This window comes from Sprattus sprattus (genome assembly GCF_963457725.1).
Source record: "Sprattus sprattus genome assembly, chromosome: 14".
NCBI lineage: Eukaryota > Metazoa > Chordata > Actinopteri > Clupeiformes > Clupeidae > Sprattus > Sprattus sprattus.
The window spans coordinates 16,273,482-16,295,002 of NC_137912.1; the positions used below are offsets into that span (position 1 = coordinate 16,273,482).

The 21,521-nt window shown below is 41.6% G+C and overlaps 2 protein-coding genes across 2 annotated transcripts; one reads left to right on the top strand and one right to left on the bottom strand.

The window, feature by feature from the left end:
* Window positions 1–103: 103 nt before the first annotated feature.
* cbll1 (Cbl proto-oncogene-like 1, E3 ubiquitin protein ligase) lies at window positions 104–6,510 on the bottom strand. The gene is made up of 6 exons (XM_080851850.1): window positions 6,457–6,510; window positions 6,155–6,322; window positions 5,251–5,357; window positions 5,055–5,138; window positions 1,926–1,999; window positions 104–1,575 (listed from the first exon to the last, which is right to left on the bottom strand). Exons 2-6 carry the CDS (start codon window positions 6,312–6,314, stop codon window positions 525–527), a joined length of 1,476 nt encoding a protein of 491 aa, XP_080707976.1. The 5' UTR covers window positions 6,315–6,322; window positions 6,457–6,510; the 3' UTR covers window positions 104–524.
* Window positions 6,511–8,261: 1,751 nt separating this feature from the next.
* Window positions 8,262–18,960, top strand: LOC308375534 (sortilin; the record flags this gene model as incomplete). The annotated part of the gene is made up of 20 exons (XM_080851699.1): window positions 8,262–8,507; window positions 8,843–8,905; window positions 9,114–9,190; window positions 9,331–9,433; window positions 9,903–10,070; window positions 10,391–10,464; window positions 10,999–11,045; window positions 11,319–11,455; window positions 11,560–11,643; window positions 12,811–12,871; window positions 13,831–13,986; window positions 14,553–14,650; window positions 14,925–15,024; window positions 15,508–15,679; window positions 16,226–16,419; window positions 16,993–17,185; window positions 17,405–17,521; window positions 17,672–17,813; window positions 18,289–18,398; window positions 18,804–18,960. The coding sequence occupies 20 exons, from the start codon at window positions 8,262–8,264 to the stop codon at window positions 18,958–18,960; spliced, it is 2,499 nt and encodes an 832-aa protein (XP_080707825.1).
* Window positions 18,961–21,521: the final 2,561 nt, after the last annotated feature.

A 21,521-nucleotide genomic window follows, 5' to 3' on the forward strand; every position in this document is an offset into this window, starting at 1 on the left:
CCATTGTTTTATTATTTGATCGCAATCATATAAAAATGCCCTAAGTGTCAATATTGTGTTAAGAATGAATGAAAGGCTTTTTTTTTAATCAACAATACTGGAAAAATACAGAAAAGAAGACAGATGTCAGTCCTGCAAAAGCTCAAAAGACAGATGGCTTTCTTTCACTCCTACTGATATTTGTGAGCTAAGAACATCATTAACATCACCTGCTCACAACTAAGCCAGTAACCTTTGTGACAAATGATGCTTCTGAAAAAAAAAAGGAAAAATAAAAATAAAAAAACCTAACAAATTGTTTCTTTTATACACTCAATTTTCCAACGACAAAAAATAGATCATAATAAAAGAAGTAGAGATATGACTGGACTTTGCTGTACAGCCCCCACACCAACATCCCTCTACTGAGGTAAGCATCGTAGGTCGTCCAGAACCTGCATGTCCACTTTCCACAATCCAGACTAGGAAAATTAGGGTAAGACATCCTACCATACAGAGTACGCTGGCGAGAGATGTGTGGCCCTTTACTGGTAATACGGCCGATATCTGGACTGGTCTGGGTGGTGTGGGCCTGGCAGCTGCCCCTGTGGTGGAGGTCCCTGCATCCGTGGAGGTGGAGGCCCTCTGGCAGGGGGCCACATCCCAGGGCTGAGTCCCCCTTGCTGGGCAAAGGGAGGGCTAAGTGTGCCCTGGTCCTCTGAGAACTGGGGGTTGTAGTGGTGCGGATGGGGTCCGGTCACAGGGGGGCCCCCGTGCTGTGGGGGTGGTCCAGGAGGGGGGTGGTTCATGTATGGGGGCATCTGGCCCATCAGGTGTCCCGGGGGAGGGGTGATGGGTGGGGGTGCGGAGGAAAGGGACGGTGGGGGGGCCTGGTTGTACACACCCATGTGGGGCGTGGCGGAGCCCTGTGGGGGGTGCTGCAGGGAGAGGTTAATGGGTGGGGGAGGTGGAGGAGGGCCGTAGTGAGACTGCGGCGGAGGCGCCATCATGTGGTGTGGATGGGAAACTACGGGCTGGCTGCCATAGTCTCCGGGGTGATGCAGAGAAGGCTGGGTCGGACCGGGACCCTGCTGCGGGAGGTTCTCTCGGCCTGAACCGGGTCCGGTGGGGTCTTCCTGGATCGGCACAGTGATGAGGTTGCTGTGCTTCCGTGTGGTCACCGTGGAGATACGGAAGGTCTCCTGCGCCATGGAGCGCGAAGGCCCCAGGTCTGCCGGCGAGGGTGGGGGCTGGCCGCCCCGCAAGTCGTCATGTGATGACGGCGGTGGCGGTTGGCCATAGGGATCGTGACCCCCGTGACCCATATTAGGGGGCATCATGACATGCGGCTTGGGGAGGAGGGGCGGGGGCAGACGGAAGCGGTCGGACACATCCACAGACTGCTGGTGGTGGAGGTCGATGCGTCCGCCGGCGGCCTTGGCCGCGCGCATGTGCCGGTGGTTGATGTGCGCCTGCAGGTCACGCTGGGACAGGTAGGTGCGCTTGCAGCCCTGCACAATGCTGCACATGTACAGAGAGCCCCGCAGGCACTGCTCGATCCGCTGCACCGGGTCTGTGCAGCTGTATATGGACAGCCTGAAACCGAAGAGATGTTAGTGATGGAAAAGGAGGCAGAGAAAGCAACACAACACATTTGTTGGTGGCACCTCTGTGTAACTATTCAGCAGAGAATTCCACCCATTGCAAGGAGAGCTGCTCGTCACAACACCATTGTCCTGATGTAATAATGATTTGCCAATGCAAGCTTGAGGTCAACCAAGACCAAATAATTCACACAAGATGACTAAGAGTTTTAAGCAAGTCATGTCTCGTATAATCTATATTTATTCTGGGTTTTACAAGTTTTACGTTCCTAAGAGGTATTGGTGAGCACTGCACCTCAACCAATTTGATACATAGTGCTGGGAAAAGACAGTGAAACTCACCCTGGACACATCTTGTCACCTTTCTTCTCATGGAGCAATGCACAGTCATAGCAAAACACATGTTTACATGGAATCTAGAAGAGGAAACAAACAAACAACAAACAAACATACACAAAGAGGTTAGGGGCTTACTGAACAAATTTCAACTGTTCTAGATGACATCTGAAGGTTGCTGCTGCTGCTCCTGATTATTGAGGGTGTGTCGAACAATCAATCTGCGGATTTGCAACTTGTTTGTCTGGCAATGCAAAAAAAAATCGTTGTGTTTGGGTCACGATGCACTTCAGAGAAATTCAAAATGAACCGTGATGCTCTTTTTTGACCAGCAGAGGGCGCGTGCGTGATGAGTGGATATCGCATATCGTCAACCCTTCATCGTGAACGCTGCGCATCGTGGGTTGAGTGAATCGTTACATGCCTAGTCAGTAAATATTCAGTCATGGACAAAAATATTGGCACCCCTGCACTTCTGTCAGATAATGTACCAATTATCCCAGAAAAATGTCGCAATTACAAATGCTTAGGTATTCACATATTGATTTATATTGTTTGCATTGGAACAACACAAAAAAGCAGAGAAGAAAAGACAAATCTGGCATTATTCCACACAAATCTCCAAAAGTGGACTGGACAAAAATGATTGGCACCCTTTCAAAATTGTAAGAAATTATTGTATTTCAATTAGGGGTGTGCCAAATAATCGTCATGACGATGCATCGCGATTCTAATTTTCACGATCTACTGCATCGATTGTTGACGCCAAGTATCGATTATTAATTAAAAAAAAAAAAAAAAAATTTTTTTTTTTTTTTTTTTTTTTTTAAATTGCATAAATGGTTGGCGAACATCAAGCATTTCTGGCCGCGCGATACTGCGACAAGTCATTCATAAACAAAACATGCAGTGTATCCAGTAATAATAATATTTGTGTTAAGTAACCTCCAAAAGTCGTTTAAATGAATACAGCTATGTATGAACTGAGTTGCTTTGAGTTATCAATTGAACACACTATCCAGATCATACACAGCCAGTCAGCCACTGGTAATGGCTTCATTTTTTTCTAACAGTGTTCAGTGAAAATTCGCAATGCATCGCAATGCATCGCAATAATTCAAGTATCGCGATGCATCGTGATAGAATCGCATCGTGGCATGTGAATCGTGATACGAATCGAATCGTGACTTCTTTGGCAATACCCACCCCTAATTTCAATCATGTAATGCTCCTTTAATCTTTATTTAAACTCACCAGTAGCAAGCTACAGATGCTGGTTATATAGTAATCACATTTGCAACCAGTTAAAATGGAGCAAAGTTGACTCAACCTTTGTGTTGTGTGTCAGTGTATACCGCACCGAGCATGGAGAAAAGAAAGAAGAGCAAAGAATTGTCGGAGGATTTGAGAACCAAAATTGTAGGAAAGCATGAACAATCGCAAGGCTACAGGTCCATCTCCAGAGATTGAAATGCTCCTGTGTCCACTGTAAGCAGTGTCATCAAGAAGTTTACAGCCCATGGCATTGTCACTTACTTCCCTGGATGTGGAAGGAAGAGAAACATTTATGACATAACGCAACAAAAGATTGTTTGAATGGTGGATAAAAAACCTAGAACTTCCAAATAAAATAAAGCTACCCTGCAGACATAGGGTACAACGGTGTCAGCTCGCACTATCCGTCGCCTTTTGAATGAAATGAGATGCTATTTTAGGAGATCCAGGAGGTCCCCACTGCTGACACAGAGACATAAAAAAGCCAGACTGGAGTTTGCCTAAACATTCCTGGGGAAGCCAAAATCATTCTGGGAGAACATCCTGTGGACAGATGAGACTGAAGTAGAGCTTTTTGGTAAAGCAGTTTACAGACAATGAACTGAGGCCTTTAAAGAAAAGAACACGGTCCCTACAGGCAAATATGGTGGAGTAAACCAATGTTTTGGGGTTGCTTTGCTGCTTCTGGAACCCAATGTCTTGACTGTGTGCATGGCATCAGGAAATCTGAGTACCAAATCATTTTTGGGCGCAATGTAGGGCCCAATGTCAGAAAGCTGGGTCTCCGTCAGAGGTCATGGGTGTTCCAGCAGGACAATGACCCATAGCACACTTCAAAAAGCTCCCAGAAATGGTTAAAGAAGCACTGGAGAGTTCTGAAGTGTCCGAGATGAGTCCAGATCTTAATCCCATGGCACAACTGTGGCATGATCTCAAATCAGTAATTGGGACAAGGCACCCTTCAAATGTGAGAGACCTGGAGCAGTTGACAAAAGAAGAGTGGTCCAAAATTCCAGTAGAGAGGTGTAAGACACCTCATTCATGGTTACCGGAAGTAATCCATTTCAGATATTTGTATTTCTTTATTTTTTAGGGTGTTCTACCCATTATTAAGTTGAGGGTGCCAATCATTTTGTCCAGTCCATTTTTTGAGTTTTGTGTGAAATAGTCCGTTTGACATTATTTCTCAGATTTTTTTGTGTTTTTCCAATGCAAACTAAATAAATAAACATGTGAATACAAAGGCATTTGAAATTGCAACCATTTTCTGGGAATAGTGGTGCATTATCTGACAGAAGTGCATGCATATGGTACAACAGTTCAGTCTTATCAGTCACGTCAGTGCAGGTAATTGGGACAAGGCACCCTTCAAATGTGAGAGACCTGGAGCAGTTGACAAAAGAAGAGTGGTCCAAAATTCCAGTAGAGAGGTGTAAGACACCTCATTCATGGTTACCGGAAGTAATCCATTTCAGATATTTGTATTTCTTTATTTTTTAGGGTGTTCTACCCATTATTAAGTTGAGGGTGCCAATCATTTTGTCCAGTCCATTTTTTGAGTTTTGTGTGAAATAGTCCGTTTGACATTATTTCTCAGATTTTTTTGTGTTTTTCCAATGCAAACTAAATAAATAAACATGTGAATACAAAGGCATTTGAAATTGCAACCATTTTCTGGGAATAGTGGTGCATTATCTGACAGAAGTGCATGCATATGGTACAACAGTTCAGTCTTATCAGTCACGTCAGTGCAGGTAAATGTATCACTGATTACGTATTTTGTATAATTCCGATGATGTTATCACGAGCACAGAACCCAAGAATTAAAAATTGTGTCTGGTGATTCTCACCCTTACTTACCATACGACCGTAAGTCTTGACAGGAAGTCCACATTTATCACAGAAATGCACTGGCGTCTCGTCTTTTTCACCGAGCAGGTTCAGCTGTGAACGTCATGGTGAATCAAATGTCATAACATAGCAAACACCCAGGGACGATGTATTTGTTGTGCAAAAGTAGATGTAAAAGATTATGCTATTAGGCATGAACACACACCTTATAGTCCCAGTACATAGGCTGGGGGTAACGCCGTTGATTACCAAACACGTCCCCAGCCTTGGCACCACAATCAAACCTGTCCTCCTTCTTGAAGACGTGGCCATCTAAACAAACAAAGCATACTCTGATTTTAAGCACTAATGAAAATGTTCAGAGTAGTGAAACCTAGCAGAGAATTGTGTAGGATTTAGTGGTGAGGTTGCAGATTTGTAACCAACTGAATACCCCTCCCTTTTCAAGCTTGTAGGAGGACCCTTCTGTTGCCTTCAACTGCCATAAAAGCACTGAAGGCCCTCTCTACGGCCAGTGTTTTGGTTTGTGCCTTCTGGGCTATTGTAGAAACATGGCGGTGCAAAATGGCAACCTCCATGGAAGATATGACATGTAGATATTGGCTCCTTCTACGCTGACAAAAACTCAATTCTTAATTACAGGTGATTATACACCACTAAAATAATAATTATGAATACTACATTTCAAATCTGACATTAAATCCACCCCCCCTAAATCCTACACACTTTTTACTGAATAATTACTTAAGGCAATAGGCAAAAGTCAATCATGATAATGGATTTTTGCATTAGGGAAGGGAATCACATGTTGACTCAATCCTTTTTTTAAACAAAGACAGTAACTGTTAAAGGCCTGTTTTCAATGTAATGTCATTTTACTGCTAGTTATAATTGCGTTTCATGACCATTACCCCTATATCAAGAACCGTGGACATGGGGGTGGACTGGAGGGTAGTGATGCTCTGGAATAAATTCGTTTCTAACCCTGATTTTTCTATTATTGGGATTAAGGAATGGATTATGTATGGCATGCATAAGTATCGGGACATTGGTGGTCAATACAATACAATGAAATGCAACAGAGAATATTTATGGCCTAAGAAAATTACCTTCTTCACCAGGCTGAGCGGTTGAACCCTGTCTTCCTGTGGGTCTCTGGGAACGGGTAACGGGTTTGCTCCTCACTGTCTGTTTGGAAAGCAGCTTGATGGGGATCCTCCGACGGACATCCAGTCCCCCCAAACTCCCGGAACCCTCTGTGCCCTGCATATCATGGTCTGTTGGTAGGAACGTACTTAGTCAACACATGGTCTTTGCAACCCAAACAACAAAGTTAATTGAACAAGCATGCCTACAACTGGACTGTTAATATGCAGCACACTATTTATAAAGTGTACCCATAAACAATCACCTTGCGTTTTCAATGGATGAGCTCTCAAGTTAGCCTAGCTCGAACGGGCTTCCTCATTACCATCAATAAACTGCACGCACCCACATAGTGTGAAACACCTTATGTCAGATATATGTCTTAAGTCGAACTGTTAATTAATATCTTATAATACACACAACTTAATGTCATGTTAAATAACACAATCAAGCTACAGGTGACACCTTGAAGTTAATGCAAGTTAGCAGGCTAGCCAGCGATAGCATTAATGTGGTAGAGATAATTTGTGAGAACATGCCAAGAAAACATTGTGCTTAAAAGAGTGCTTCAACAAACTTTTGAAAACATGTTATTGGGTTCGCTGAGTAAACTCAGTTCCCACCTGTGGCCGAGTCTTAATACGCCCAGAAAGACTCATATTTCGCTACCTAAATACAGCATCGTCAGTTAGCTGGCTAATAAACTAGCTGTTGTGGTTAGCTTGTAGCGGAGGCCGCATGGGGTTTCTGTAAGAATCTACGAAGGAACCGTGCACAAAAGGCCACACATTATATTTCAAGATGCTATTAATTGTGTGCACAATCAGATACTTCATGTACCGCACTTCTACTAAGAAAATGTTAAGCAAAAAGTGCTAACGTTAGCGCTAATCATTTCCCTCCTTACCATTTTGGTCCATGATGACACGAGGTGCATGCTGGGAAAATATGTTCTGTGGGCACCTTCAGGAAGAGCGCACTACCGTCATCGTCATAGGAAGAGGAGACCTTAACCTGATCAATTCTCTTAGATGGTTGCAAGGTATCACAAACTCATTAGGTAATGGTGCTTTTACATAGAAGACAGCTACAAACGTTAACTTGTGCGACGGCAGTTCGGTGCATTTAGCCCTACAACAATCACAAAGAGCAACTGAATGTGGAAATATAATGTTCAATATAACTTCAGAAACTACACCCTCTAGCGTTTATTACTATTACTACGTTTTATAACTTGTTCATCGATAGAAAAAAGCACTGATGTACTGTATATGTTGTCTGGGAATTCCCCGCCCTCAAATTGGCCGGAGAAGAGGGGCCGTTTGTAAAAGTGTTGCACGTCATGTTTTTGTATATTTAGCTTTGTCAAATGAAAAAAAAAAAGCAGCGCAGCATTCAATTGTCACTTTTTCGCGAGAAATTCATGTAAATTTAAAGGAATAACTTTCCCAAAAGTAATGATCTGCGGTAAAGCAAAATTGTAAAATAATATAAATGTTAAATCTAAATGTAGATCTTACATATGCATTTAGGTTTAAAATGTATATTATTTTAAACTTTGCTTCACTGCAAAATTCTAGGGAAAGTTATTGCATTCATTTACAAAATGTTCTCTCTAATGTTTGAAAAAGTGTCAGCTGAATATTGTAGCGATTTTTTTTTTTTTTGACAAGCTAAATATACAAAAACTGGATTACAGGACGTGCGACATTTTACAAACGGCCATAGTTAGATGCAGGCAACAACAAAAGTAAGATTTGATGGCTTTGTTTACTGAAATTGTTATGCCCCACCCCTTTCTTTGCCCAAAGAGCTTACTTTAAATGCGGGGTGAGCCCATTACAAGCATGTATCATAACCAAACCGTATCTGCGTTGACAAACACTGACAAGCCTATGATTGAATGGCAAGAACATGCTGTGGTCTTGTAAACAGCCTACGTAAATCAGTTTACATCCCGCCTCCACCCAGACCATCACTGTGGAACGGTGAGGTCGCACAGGTGCGCAAGTAAGCTGTCAGGCGCCAATAGGTTGGACACATTTCAGAGTGTAGAGAAATTAAAACAGCATGCTCTGGAAGGCAATTATTTGCTGTGGCGCTTGGTTACTGGTTCTCAGTTCCAGGAGTCTCATCGGTGCAAATAAGGACGATCCCAGGACGGTCTCTTTCTCGCGGACGCTGCGCCCTGAGAAGCTGGGTCAAGTGCGCTCCCGGAGCAGAAGGGAAAGCTGGTTCGGCGCGTCAAGCTTTGCGTATTGCAGACAGGCTTTAACGCAATCCGAACATCACACTTTGGATGAGAATACCCATGAGGTGAGATACATTTGTTATAATCACACCATTAGGAGAGAGCCCATAGTAGTCTACTCAGTTGCTTATTTCTAAAACATTTTGATATGCAAGTCAAGGTAAGTGTTGGTCAATGTATTGACACCTCTGACAGCCTACAAAAAAAGTCTATTTCAAAGACTCCTAGGCTAATTTATCTTTTGTATCCATGGTTAAATATGTCATAGACTTCCAAACAACAGGGTGTGAAGGTTACATTAACAGCTAGTCAGAATTTGACTCATTTTTTCATTGCCTGCAAGCTGATCCTAATCTAAATTAACAAGTCTCAATGAACCATGAATATTATATATTTTTAGACAGGGTTCCATGGTGATGATGGATCTAGCTTCACTTTAACCTGGGTTGGAGATGGCACTGGGGTAAGTCTGTCACACACACAATCACAGACAACCACACATGTGCATACACACACACACACACTCAGTGTTATAAATAATATTCCTCTAAAATGCTTACTGTGTTATTGTCCACTCTTCCCGAGAATGTCGTACTCTAGTGTACATTTTTATAGGCTTATAAAATAAACAAGAGAAATATGTTTCCACTGACAACTGTTTCTATCGACAGGTGATTCTCGTTTTATCCACTATCAGCGTGCCACTGGACTCATTCTATGAAGGAGGATCCTCACGCCTCTACCGGAGGTAGGTGATGATATCTGTAGTAAGCATGTATGTTTCTGTGTCTGTGAGTGTGTCTTTATATGCCAAAAAGACAATAGAGAGATAGATAAGTATATGTATAAAGAGAGTTCATTTGTAGAGTGTTGACCTTTTATTTACAGTGAGGACTATGGAAAGAACTTTCATGATATCTCACATGTCATCAACCACACGTTCATTCGTAAGGATTTCGGGGTTAGTGCCGGACCTGGAAACTCAAAACAGGTTAGCAGGCCATTCTCTCACGCTCTGCTCTGAAACAGAACAACAAAAGTGCTTGTTTATGTGTTTGTTTGTGTGTGTTTTTGTATGTGCGTGTGTGTGTCTGTCTATCTTGCAGTCTTTGGGAGGAATGGTGTGTGGGGGGGGGGGGGACTTTGAGTTTGTCTTATCAATCAGCAAGATTCCTCTGACATTGTTTACTGCAGATATATCAGCAGTTTCAAAAGAGCCAAGTAGTGTAAACTATCAAAACTTGATCATCACAGTTCTTTCTTCCTCGCTAAGTGTGATGAATAATGATATTGTCCATACAAACAACTCATTTACTCTATGTCCATAGGTATACGTAACTTACAGTGTTGAATGCTAATGTCCTTAGTAGCAATTCCTAGGCAACCAAGCACTGTCAAACTGCTGAATCTAAATGTGGAAGGCCATAATATTTGATGGGGACATCATGTTGATGCCACAGGTGATCCTCACGGCTGATCTTCCCATCACCAAGACTGAAGGGGGGGTTATCTTCACCTCCGAGGATACGGGTGTGTCCTTCAATTCCATCATCCTGCCTTTTCACCCTGCCCAGCCAATCACCTTCAATTTCCAGAATCTCAACTATCTTGTGGCTATAAGCACTGACGTGAGTGACCCTTGGCAGGGAATTCTTATTGACTGCACACCCCAAGATAAAACCCAAAAAATGGTTAGTCAGAGCAAATTATACTTCCCCATAACATGGACAAAATGCTAACCATGCGCTACCATGTAAAATGTCAATAAACATGGGCATTTTACAGCGATGAAAGGTGATTATGACTTAATTTTATTATTTCTTCACATTGAATCGGATATATCAATAGACTTTATATTGCTAAAACTGTTAATACTGAATTAAACTAGGTTGATGATGTTGCTAAGGTGGTTCATAGGCTGATCTGATGTAGTTCTCTCTTTGCCTAGGGAGGCCTGTGGCTCTCGCTGGACTTTGGGAACAGATGGGCAAAAGTCCACGAGGGAGCCCATTCTTTCATGTGGTGAGAGCAAATAGTCACATGAACAGTTCCACAAAGTGATTTGTGTTTGATCCAAAGCTCTGATTTTACACAAACCCCCCCGCCCCATACCCACAAACACACACACACACACACACACACACACACACACACACACACACACACACACACACACACACACACACACACACACACACACACACACACATATACTCACACACACACACACACACACACATAAAAGACAGAGAGGTGTGCCAGGGCCATTGGAAGTTACGTATCTGACACACCTGAATCATATTTGCATTACATTGCAAACATGGGAGGAAAAACATTCATGTAAAATGTAACCTGTCTGACTGATCTAGTTTCTCCATGCCATTCTATTATTTGGTAGTGGTCAGAGTTAAATCGGGGGTGTTAGAAATTAATAGTTGAGGTTAAGTTGAGCTACATAGTAAGGACCCTCTGAATCATTTGGAAAATGACATGTATTTGTGTTTCAAATGGACAATAATGAGTTCACCTCTGAGTAAAATATGCCTTTGTTTCCAGGGGTGCAAACATCACTCTTTACTTCAGCTCCAGCCCCAAAGGAACTGGTGAGTCCTGTCAAGATTTTCATTAGGGTTGCACCAGTCTTATTTCCCCGTCGCTTCATCAGAAAAACATTAAAACCTTGTTGTTGCATGGAGAGTGCCTGGTGCTATTTTAACTTTCCACTTAGGCTACACAAGAACAATTAAGGAAAGGAAGTTAACTACCTATTAACCCATCACTCCCTCCTTCCTCTTCCTCCTTCTCTCTTTCTCTATCTCTTGATCCCTTTTTGTCTATCCATCTATATTCATATGTGTGTGTGTTTGTGTGGACAGTTGAGGCAGATCGAAGAGGGAAGCTTTTTTTGAAACGGACAAAAGATCTTGGTCAGACTTTCACAACTATTGCACAGAACATCTTCTCCTTTGGCTACATCGGAGGGTTCCTCTTCACTTCTGTTATGGAGAAACTGGTAAGATGACACACACACAGAGCTTACCAGATGGTGACACACACACAGAGCTTACCTGTGACTCTGAGTCATTCTTGATATCTGTGTGTAATTTTTTTCCCCAGGGATCACCGCGTGTCATCTATGTGTCGTCGGACCAGGGGGACACCTTCAACAAAGCTCAGCTCCCCTCTGCTTCTACAGAACAGGTAAGGGTTCGTCTAGCAGTTAGAACCTTCACAAAACAAATAAGAGTTATTCAACAGTTAGAGCCTTCGCAAAACAAGTAAGGGTTCTTCTAACACTTAGAACCTTCACAAAACAAGTAAGGGTTCTTCTAACAGTATAAGAGCCTTCACAGAAGAAGTAAAGGGTCTTTGAACTGCCTTCAGAAAACAAGTACGGTAAATGGTCTTCAAAAACAACTTTGGTTAGGGCTTTCAGAAAATTAGGGGTCATTTTAACAGTTTGTCTCTCCAGAACGTATAATGGTTCTTTGAATTGTTAGGGCTCCCAAAGAACAAGTAAGGGTTCATTAAACACTTAGAAACTTCATGGATATTTGCAATCTCCGAAAAACAAGTTAATCTTCTCTGTGATGATCTGGGCCTAAAGGACAATGCACTTTCAAGAGTTACAGCCTCTACAGAATAAGGAAGGTTTAAAAAAAAAAAAAAAATTTAACAAGTGAGGGAAGTTTGTCACCCACAACCCAACTGTCAACAATCTGCAAGAGTTAAGAGAGAAGTTGTGGTTCTTTGAACTGCCTTCAGAAATCAAGTGCGGTAAATGTTCTTCAAACACAACTTTAGATAGGGCTTTAAGAGAACAAGTAAGGAGAATTTAGAGTTATTATAGTAATAATCACTAATGGAAACACTAAAGTCTCTTAACAAGTGAGGGAAGTTTGTCACCCACAACCCAGCTGTCAACACTCTGAGTTGTGCCCTCTGACATATGTTGGTTAAACCTTACAGGATAAAGAAGCCTCTGGTTGGGACACATACAGAGAGTCACTCCACTAAGGGGACATTGTGTGCATATATCCAAACCCTTATGATATTACCCACCCAACCATGCATTTATACACTTCATTGTCTCCGACCAACACAACCACATACACAAACACACTCACACACACACACACTACCAGTGGCACAGGTGTCTCATCGCCCCCAGCTCCTCTATAACGGCTGTTCCAGCAGCATCCTGCTGACAAATACAGAAAAACTGCACTCTCACACGATGATTAGACACGCACAATATAACGCATACACAAACAAACACACTCTCTCTCTCACACACAGTCACACACACACACACAAAGAGCAATCATCCATTATCTGACTTGACATCTCTCTGTTGTTCACCACCAGTTCTACTCTGTTTTGGATGGGGATGAGGACATGATCTTCATGCATGTGGACAAGCCTGGAGGTACAGCTGGCACACACACCTTTCTTTCTTTTGTATGTCTCTCGCCTCCTCAGTTCTCTCACTCTTTTTGACCCCCTCTGTTATTCACTCTCTACGTGTTTTGTTACCCATTTGAGTGTCTTTCTTTCTCTTTTCTTTCTCATCTCTCCGTCTTTCTTGTCTGTTCACACGTTCACTATCCCTCTGTCTGTCTGTGGTCTGCTGATTCAGTATTTTTTAACACCACTTGTTAAACTCATCACACAAACTGCCCCTGTGGTGCATTGAGCTCTTAACACCACCACCAGAAGCATCTTAACAGCGCCGTTGCACTGGCGAAAGAGGAAAGACTCGTTTTGCAAGTCCGACATACTGCTGACTAAAGACACAAAAGAGCGTTTCTAGCAAACGCTGCTGTGCGGCCGTGTCTTTTGGGTCAGTGCAGAGAGGATCTGTATCTGTGGCGTGAGTGTCAGGAGTTCTGTGGGTCGCAGAGATCAGACTAGGAGATAAGACCAGCGGAGGTGTTGTCTTTCCTAGCGTAGCAGTGGCTACTCCCCACACATGGCCATATCAGATCAGCTGACACAAAGACAGGTGTATCAGGGTAGATGGGTGGTTGTTTCAGGACGCAGTCACACTCACACACACATGTGCCCACAACTGCATGCACATACATACACTACAAAGAGGCAACTACACACAAAGAATATAATGATATTTCATATTTGTATTTCAGCTGTATATTTGAAGCTTCTAGCTTCAATTGATGTGTTTTATAGTGTTTTCAAAAGTTTGAGTTTGTGTATGTGTGTGTTAGGGTTAGGTGAGATTAGGTCATTTTGATGTTTTGAAGTCAAGTCAGTTGAGTGATAGTTAATGAGTGTTTCTTATCTACACATCATAGAAGCTGTGTCAGCTTTTCATTTACATTTGTTTGTGTGTATGTGTGTGTGTGTGTGTGTGCCCCATGGCTCCAGAGGAAACCTATTACGGGACCGTGTACACATCAGATGACCGGGGCGTCCTATACTCCAAGTCTCTTGAGCGCCACCTGTTTGGTGGGGAGGGAAAAAGCGACTTCACAAACATCACGTCACTCAGAGGGGTTTATCTAACTAACGTACTGGAGGAAGGTAGGAGACCACACAGCCCTCCTTAAACAAACACCCAATACATTCAAAAACATGTATAGTGGAGATAGAATATAATAAAAACACTGTACTTGCGTTTATGAATGAAATGCCAAATTAATTTGTCAGAAAGGTGACCAAAAGAATTTAAGTTTTATCTGAAGTGATGTAAAGGTATTTGCCCTTTATTGATATTTTATTTTATTTCTCATTGAGTCACTGAACGGTGTACTTAAATCACAAGCGCACAGTTATTTGCAAACAGGCAAAGGTGGTACCATCAGTAAATAGTAGTTATAATATGGTTACACATGTAGTGCATCAAAGCACAACAGATAAAGTGGAATTATGGAAGATTTTACTTTGGAAATCACAAAATTCAGTTCAGTTCAAATCATTTTCCCATCTAATTATGTAAATTGTTCTCAAATAATAAAGGGATGATAAGGGAATAAACAATGCAATGACACCCAACTTCTTGATTGAAGAAAATATATGATATAGAAGGATATACAGTACATATACAGTACATAGGATATACAGTACATAGAACTGTCTCTGCTTTGCAGATGGAGGCATTCGAACAGTCATATCATTCAATAGGGGAGGAGAGTGGAGATTTCTAAAGAAGCCTGAGAACGTCAAATGCGGGGCGAACGTTAAAAAGGTGAGTGTGCATGCCATTTGGTCTGTTACGTTATCATCTAATCATGTGACTGACATCTTTATATTCCATACACCCAACAGTGTATGATAGGAATATTTTCACTCTTAAAATGTGAACAGTAGTAATTATGAAAATGGTACAGAGGCCATATAATGATAATAGCATTATATAGTACAGTATTTGGCCAGCAGGAAGTGTTCTATAATTGTCTACCTGTGTGTTATCTTACATTGGTTACGAGGACACTGTGTCTTCTGTGTTCTGTATGTTTCAGTGCAACCTGCACATCCATGGAGAGCACAGCCGCTACAACAACATCACACCCATGCTTCCCCTCACAGACCCCACCGCGATTGGCCTGGTCATTGCTCACGGTACCAACTCTCACACACACTCTCCTGTACACACACTCCTCTTTGTGGCTCATCTTCACTGAGTGGTGTGATACTGTAGTGAAGAATGTGGTGTGGTGTCTGCGACTAGATTTACCTAGCTTCACCCTATTGTACTCTTTCAGTATGGTTGGTAGGTACCCCAATGGAAAGAAAGGTAACCAAGATCAGCATTAGTACTCCAGTGTGGTACGCTTGGCAGTGGAGAAACGCACACCTGAGAGCTTAGTTTTCAAAGCAAATTAAACACAGTATACTACCATACTGTTGACTTCAGTGCAAAAAGCCCCTTATGATTCCAGATCACAGCTTGCCCTAATTTGGCCCTGTCTTAGATTTTAAACACATCTTTTCTTTTCCCTGCAGTTAGTGACCTTACATTGTTGGTGGCAGTTATACAGTTTCTTAACAACAATGACAGCACATCTCATCACTCATCGCATCTCATGCCCTTTCACCCTTCAGGAAGCGTGGGTGAGTCTATGTCAGCGATGCGGCCTGACGTGTACATCTCCAGGGATGGGGGGTACACCTGGTTCTGCACTCTGAAGGGGCCCCATCACTATAGTATCTTAGACTCAGGGGGCCTCATCGTGGCAGTGGAATCCCACAAGGATCGGCAGATCAACTCCATAAAGTAAGGAAGAGTCAAGGGTCATAGGCCAATACTGACCATTAATCCCAGTCATTGTTGAATAATGTCTTTGTATAGAGTTTATGCTGCCTTATACCTTCTTTTATGTGTCTACTATATATTTAGCCAATAGTATGGCATTCTTTAATCCTTTCGAAAGATTGTTCACATTTAAACTCCACAACTAATCAAATACCATCCTCTCTTCAGTCCTCCTAGAGAAACATTGCGGATTGGCTGGAATAGTGTATTGCTTGCTCTGATTCACTATGTTTGTTTCAAATTTACTGAGCTTGGATGTTGTGCGGACATCAGAGGTTCTTTGATCGCATAATAGCTGGCTATGAGCAGAAATATGCTCAATCTGAGTACTGCACATTTGTGACAAATGTTACCACATATGTTGTTGTTTAGATACATTTTGCCCCATGTAGCACATTATATCATTGTGGAAATAGTAGGGAAAACGTGACGGCCTGCATTGTCAACATAATGTCACTTTATATATAAATAAAAAACATCAATCTGTTTACGTTCCTTTTTCCACAGGTTTTCAACTGATGAGGGTCAATGTTGGAAATCCTACAATTTCACAGAGCACCCCATATTCTTTGCTGGCCTAGCATCCGAGCCTGGCAGTAAAACTATGAACATCAGTGTGTGGGGCTATCGGCCAGAGGATGACGACCAGCCCATGTGGGTTGCTGTGACCATAGATTTTGAGCGTCTTCTTACCCGGGAGTGTGAGTCTGTACAGTGTATAATTCTCCTTGAAAAAAAAATCTAAACCATACATTTCCAGTGTTAATTTTTCTCTTACTGGCGGTTGGGGTTTCCACTGTAATAAGATGATGGTCGGCCTAATTGTAAAAAAAAAAAAAGTAGAAAGTTAACTCTTTGAAGAGCTATTGGGGAACTATCTAGCATCTGGTTAGATGGACACTAGATACAGTCCACATCTGCCACATGTTATAATAATGTCTTTGTAGAGAGTTTATGCTGCCTTATACCTGTCATCCAATTCACAGACATTCTCAAACCAAAATGTATCCTGAAATTATGTTTGTGATTTGCAGGATTCTGATTGTGCATGATTTGTCAAGAATTAAGGCAATGTTTGTCTGGTAACTCACAGGGAAAGGCAATAGTATGAAATCATGTTGTGTTTTGAAATGCTCCTTGCATCAGTAACCTTCTTTTATGTGTCTACTATATATTTAGCCAATCGTATGGCATTCTGTTTAACTGGAACAAAGGATGATTACATATTCAAGATTGAAAGCATCTCCATCTGGTGGACATGTGTGCTTCTGCAGGTGGAGAGAAGGACTATGTGAACTGGTTGGCTCACTCAATGGAAGCCGGGGCTTCAGAGACAGATGGGTGTGTCCTGGGCTACAAAGAAACCTATAGAAGGCTGAGGAGGCTGTCCGTCTGCAGGAATGGTCGGGACTATGTTGTCATCAGGAAACAGACACCTTGTCCATGTTCTATGGAGGATTATATGTGGTGTGTGGGCTGTCTTTCTAGGGTTTTAATGCATAATATTAATAATTATAATAATAACAATAATAATAATAAGAAAACATAATAATTATAATGATGATGATGATTAAGGTAATACAAATCATAATACTAATATTACTACTACTACTACTATTAATAATAATACTAATAAATAGTTGGCCAGTCGTTGTTGGTCACTAATTTCATATTTTACCCTTTCAGTGACTATGGTTACTATCGTCATGAGAACAGCTCAGAGTGTCTGAAACAGGTCGATTTCAAAGAGAAAACCGTGGAGGTGTGTGTGAATGGGGTGGTGGAGGAGCTGCAGATCTCTGGGTATGACACACACACACACACACACACACACACACACACACACACACACACACACACACACACACACATACTTAGAATCTCTGTCCCGCCACCTCTCTGTGCTCCTCACCGACATACACCACAGTCTGACTGTTTCCTGTGTGGTTGCAGCTATCGGAAGGTCCCCAGTGATAAATGTGAAGGAGGCTTCAAACCCCTGCGACGGGTGACTGTAGCCCTAAAGCATTGTGGGAATGGCAGTCAGGCCTCGTCCAACAGCACTCACCCTGAGAAACATGTGAGTGATGGACACTTATATTCATTAAGCAGGCTTTTAGTACAGCAACATACTGTATATTACTGTGCAAATATACATTTTTATCTAGAAGTCGTTAGCACCTCGTCAAGTTGCTCTATCAGTGGAGCCACAAGAACATATCAACCCTTCCTTCCTGTGTTCTTTCATTCCTTCCTTCACATTATGTGTGAAGTCCTGTAGATCAGTACAGTTCCACACTAGCAGCACTGTGTAGGTCTGAGGCTGGAGATGCCATTGATGCCACTGGGTTTACTCCAAGGGCCACATACCGACCAAATGAATGGTCTCTTTCTTTGGGCTGCTTTTGTGTTTTAACATTACTGAATTATAAACTGGATAGTCACCACAAAAGTATGTGTATGTGTGTGAAAAGAGGATACATTTAAGAATAAAATTATAAATAATAATAATAACCAATAAACAAAAGAGTCACAGGGTTGATGCGTGTTAACTTCTCCTTTCCTGTCAGGTGGATTCATTGATCCTGACTGTGCTGTGTGTTACTGTGGCAGTTGTTGCTGTGGTAATTTCCATTGCAATCATCATCATCATCGTCAGGAGGATGATGTCAAGGCAAAGGTGAGATCTGTTTATCCCAAACTAATTTTGTGACTTCTTTCAAGGGGAAAACTGTCTTACCAGTATCTTATAATGAATCACAACAAACTAGAATAATACGTTATGTACGTTTTTTTTATGGGGCACCATACCTACACAACTGGTGGTTCGTCTGAATTTACCAAAATGTCTGTGAATGGCCTTGAAGTGTGGTATATTCTATTGTTCTCAAAACACTCAAACAATTCATAAATAAAGATAAGATATTGCATGTGGATACATCGGAAGGCAGATAATGTGTCTAAAGTGATCAGACTACCGTTCAGGCCTCAAGAAGAATAGTGGAGCCCTGTGGCTTTGCTAATGGGGATCCTAATAAACTTAACTAAATTAACGTGTGATGCGATCCAACTCTACCCTCTACAGGCAACACACGTATCTCTTCTCCACCTTGCAACTGCAGGACGACGATCAGTTCATCCAGCGGGAGCCTGCGTCCCAGACCAGCAGTAACCGGGGACGCTACCAGCCTGACTCAGATGATGTGTGTTTGAATGCACACCACAAAATATTGAATCACTGACTGAGAAGAGTGATTACATTAGCTGTTATGGCTAATGCATACAAAGCCTAGGCCACTTCCCAAGAAAAGGGATGTCATTTGTTGGCAATAACATGACAAGTGAAAATGTTGATCTATGAAAATCAACCAGGGAGTTTTTTTTCTTTTATTCATTAGCACAATGCCTTTAGCGTCTTTACTCCTACCCCTATCAGTTCTGCTACAGGGTGTCAAACTTGCAAACACCCTCACTGCACTTGGAACTCTAGCCAGTGGATCTCTAGCCAGTGGAACTTTAGCCAGAGGAATTCTAGCCAATGGAACTTTAGCCAGTGGAACTCTAGCCAGTGGATGCTGCTTTCAAAAGAAGGCCCAAACACCTAATCAAACTGATCACATGTTCTTACATGAAAACATGGCAACAAATGATGAACACTACATGATAATGAACATGATGTTGAACACTAAATACAAGCATAGAATACCAATAATTAAAAAAAACACATTGAATTTAACGTAAGTGGATCGGCTGTGGTTGTAGAGAACAATGTATTACATAGGTATGAATATCTACATCTAGTGATGAAACACTAAAGCCAAAGGTTGTTAGCTAGTTAGAGATTTATTCAAATGCGTCTCACTACATTTTGCATATATCATTTTGCATACATCACATTTTATGACCTGACAGACACTAATTTTGAGACTATCAGACTGCAGTTACAGTGTAAAGGGCTGTCCACACTGCCAACGATAAATATAACAACAACTGCAAATATAATTAAATGAGTGTCTTCACTGACCAGCCCTAGGGAAAATCTCTCAGAAATAGGATTCATGTTTTTATGTGTTGCCATTTTGATGATTCTAACTGGCTGTCTTTTGTCAACACTATCGTTCTTCATGTTGTTACTGTTATAATGTGTGGTGCGGGAATTGCCATTGTTATAAGCTAGAGTGATATTTAATTTAGTATTTAAAGTTATTGTTACAGCTATCACTGGCAGTGTGGACAGGCCTTAAATCCTTTACCTTGATTTGTCTTTCTTGTTGCTGTCCACAGGAGCTTATTCAATGATCAGATGTACAGAAATGGAATCTTCCGATGAGCTAACTTCTAGAATGAGCTACTCCAGGGTGACTTGCAATCTTTGGATTTCTTGTCATGGGGACACAGCTTGGTAGTTTGTCATGCCTTTATAAGGACAACTTTAATGCATAAATGTGAAATCATACGTTACTAAACCAGATATTTATTGCTCTACTCAGGGTCCTTTTTTCTACTGATAAAATATTTAGTATTGTCTGGTTATAATGATTTTCTCTCATTATAATGTCGTTTTTACTGTTTATGCCTCATAGACCTAACTTTTTAAGGTGATCAGATAGAAAGATATCATAACACAATAATCCAAATGTGGTTAAACAAGCACTATGCATGAACATATGAATAAAAAAGCCCTAGGCACTAAGACTCAACACTGTCATAAGATCAGAACATAACCCTGTATTCAATATGATGCAGCAAAAGCCAGATGGTTTCATGTATCGATGATGATGATGATGATGATGATGATTGAGTCTTTATAGCATCTGCTATGACATGGGCATGATAATGTCAGTCATATGTAAATTGTAATTGAAATATGTTAAACTATCTCTACAGGAATGTGTTGAGACTGGCCTTAAAAGAGATTTCCTGTTTGTTTGTTTTTTTGCAATAAACATTTTTTGCTAGCTGCACAGTTACACCTCTCTGGCTGAATATATGATAAGTGAAGTTGAAATAAATGTCTTTTCAATGCTTAACAGTGTGCTACGTCATCCTTCCATAAACAGCAGAGTCCTCCCCACACAACTGGCAGTGAAGCCATGGGTGGATCAGCAACTTAATCATTAAACTTTGATAGTGACAGAAAGCTCACCTTCACCCACGCAGAAGGAGATTACACCTGTTAGGTGAAAATTCACCCTAGTTACCTCAGGACTCCGGAGCTGCGTATAAGTATATGTATTAGACAAACAACAATTGCAATCGGGCTCACTTCCAGCACAAGGCTGAAAGTGAAGCAATTTCACTCACAAACCACAAGGTAAACCTAAATGTATCTAATGCTGACGCCGTAAGTGTTTAACATCGTAGTCAAAACAAGGTTATCGACCGAGCTTCTTGTATTTTCTCAGGGTCGAGTAAACAATAAGTGGCGCCAGTTAATTAAAGTTACACATATACACAGGAGGAACACAGAAAAGCCATGTTCCTGTTAAAAGAAAGGTATATAATGTAATTATTAAAACAAGGCACTTGATTCATATATTCTAAAGTCATTAACAGTGTTTGGAAATTATCTCCATCAACACCACACTTCCTCATTTTTCCCGCAGCTCCCCCTTCGATCATGGGGACAGATAGGTACTTGGTCTTCAAGTTCCTCATCAGTTTGAAACATCTAATAGGGATTTGTGTCAGATAGAGCCCCTCAAAATGAAAAAAGAATGAAAAAAAAACAACCTACCTCGGCAACAACCAGCATGATCGATCTTATCAAATTGAAACCTACCCTACCTATAGACCTACCGGT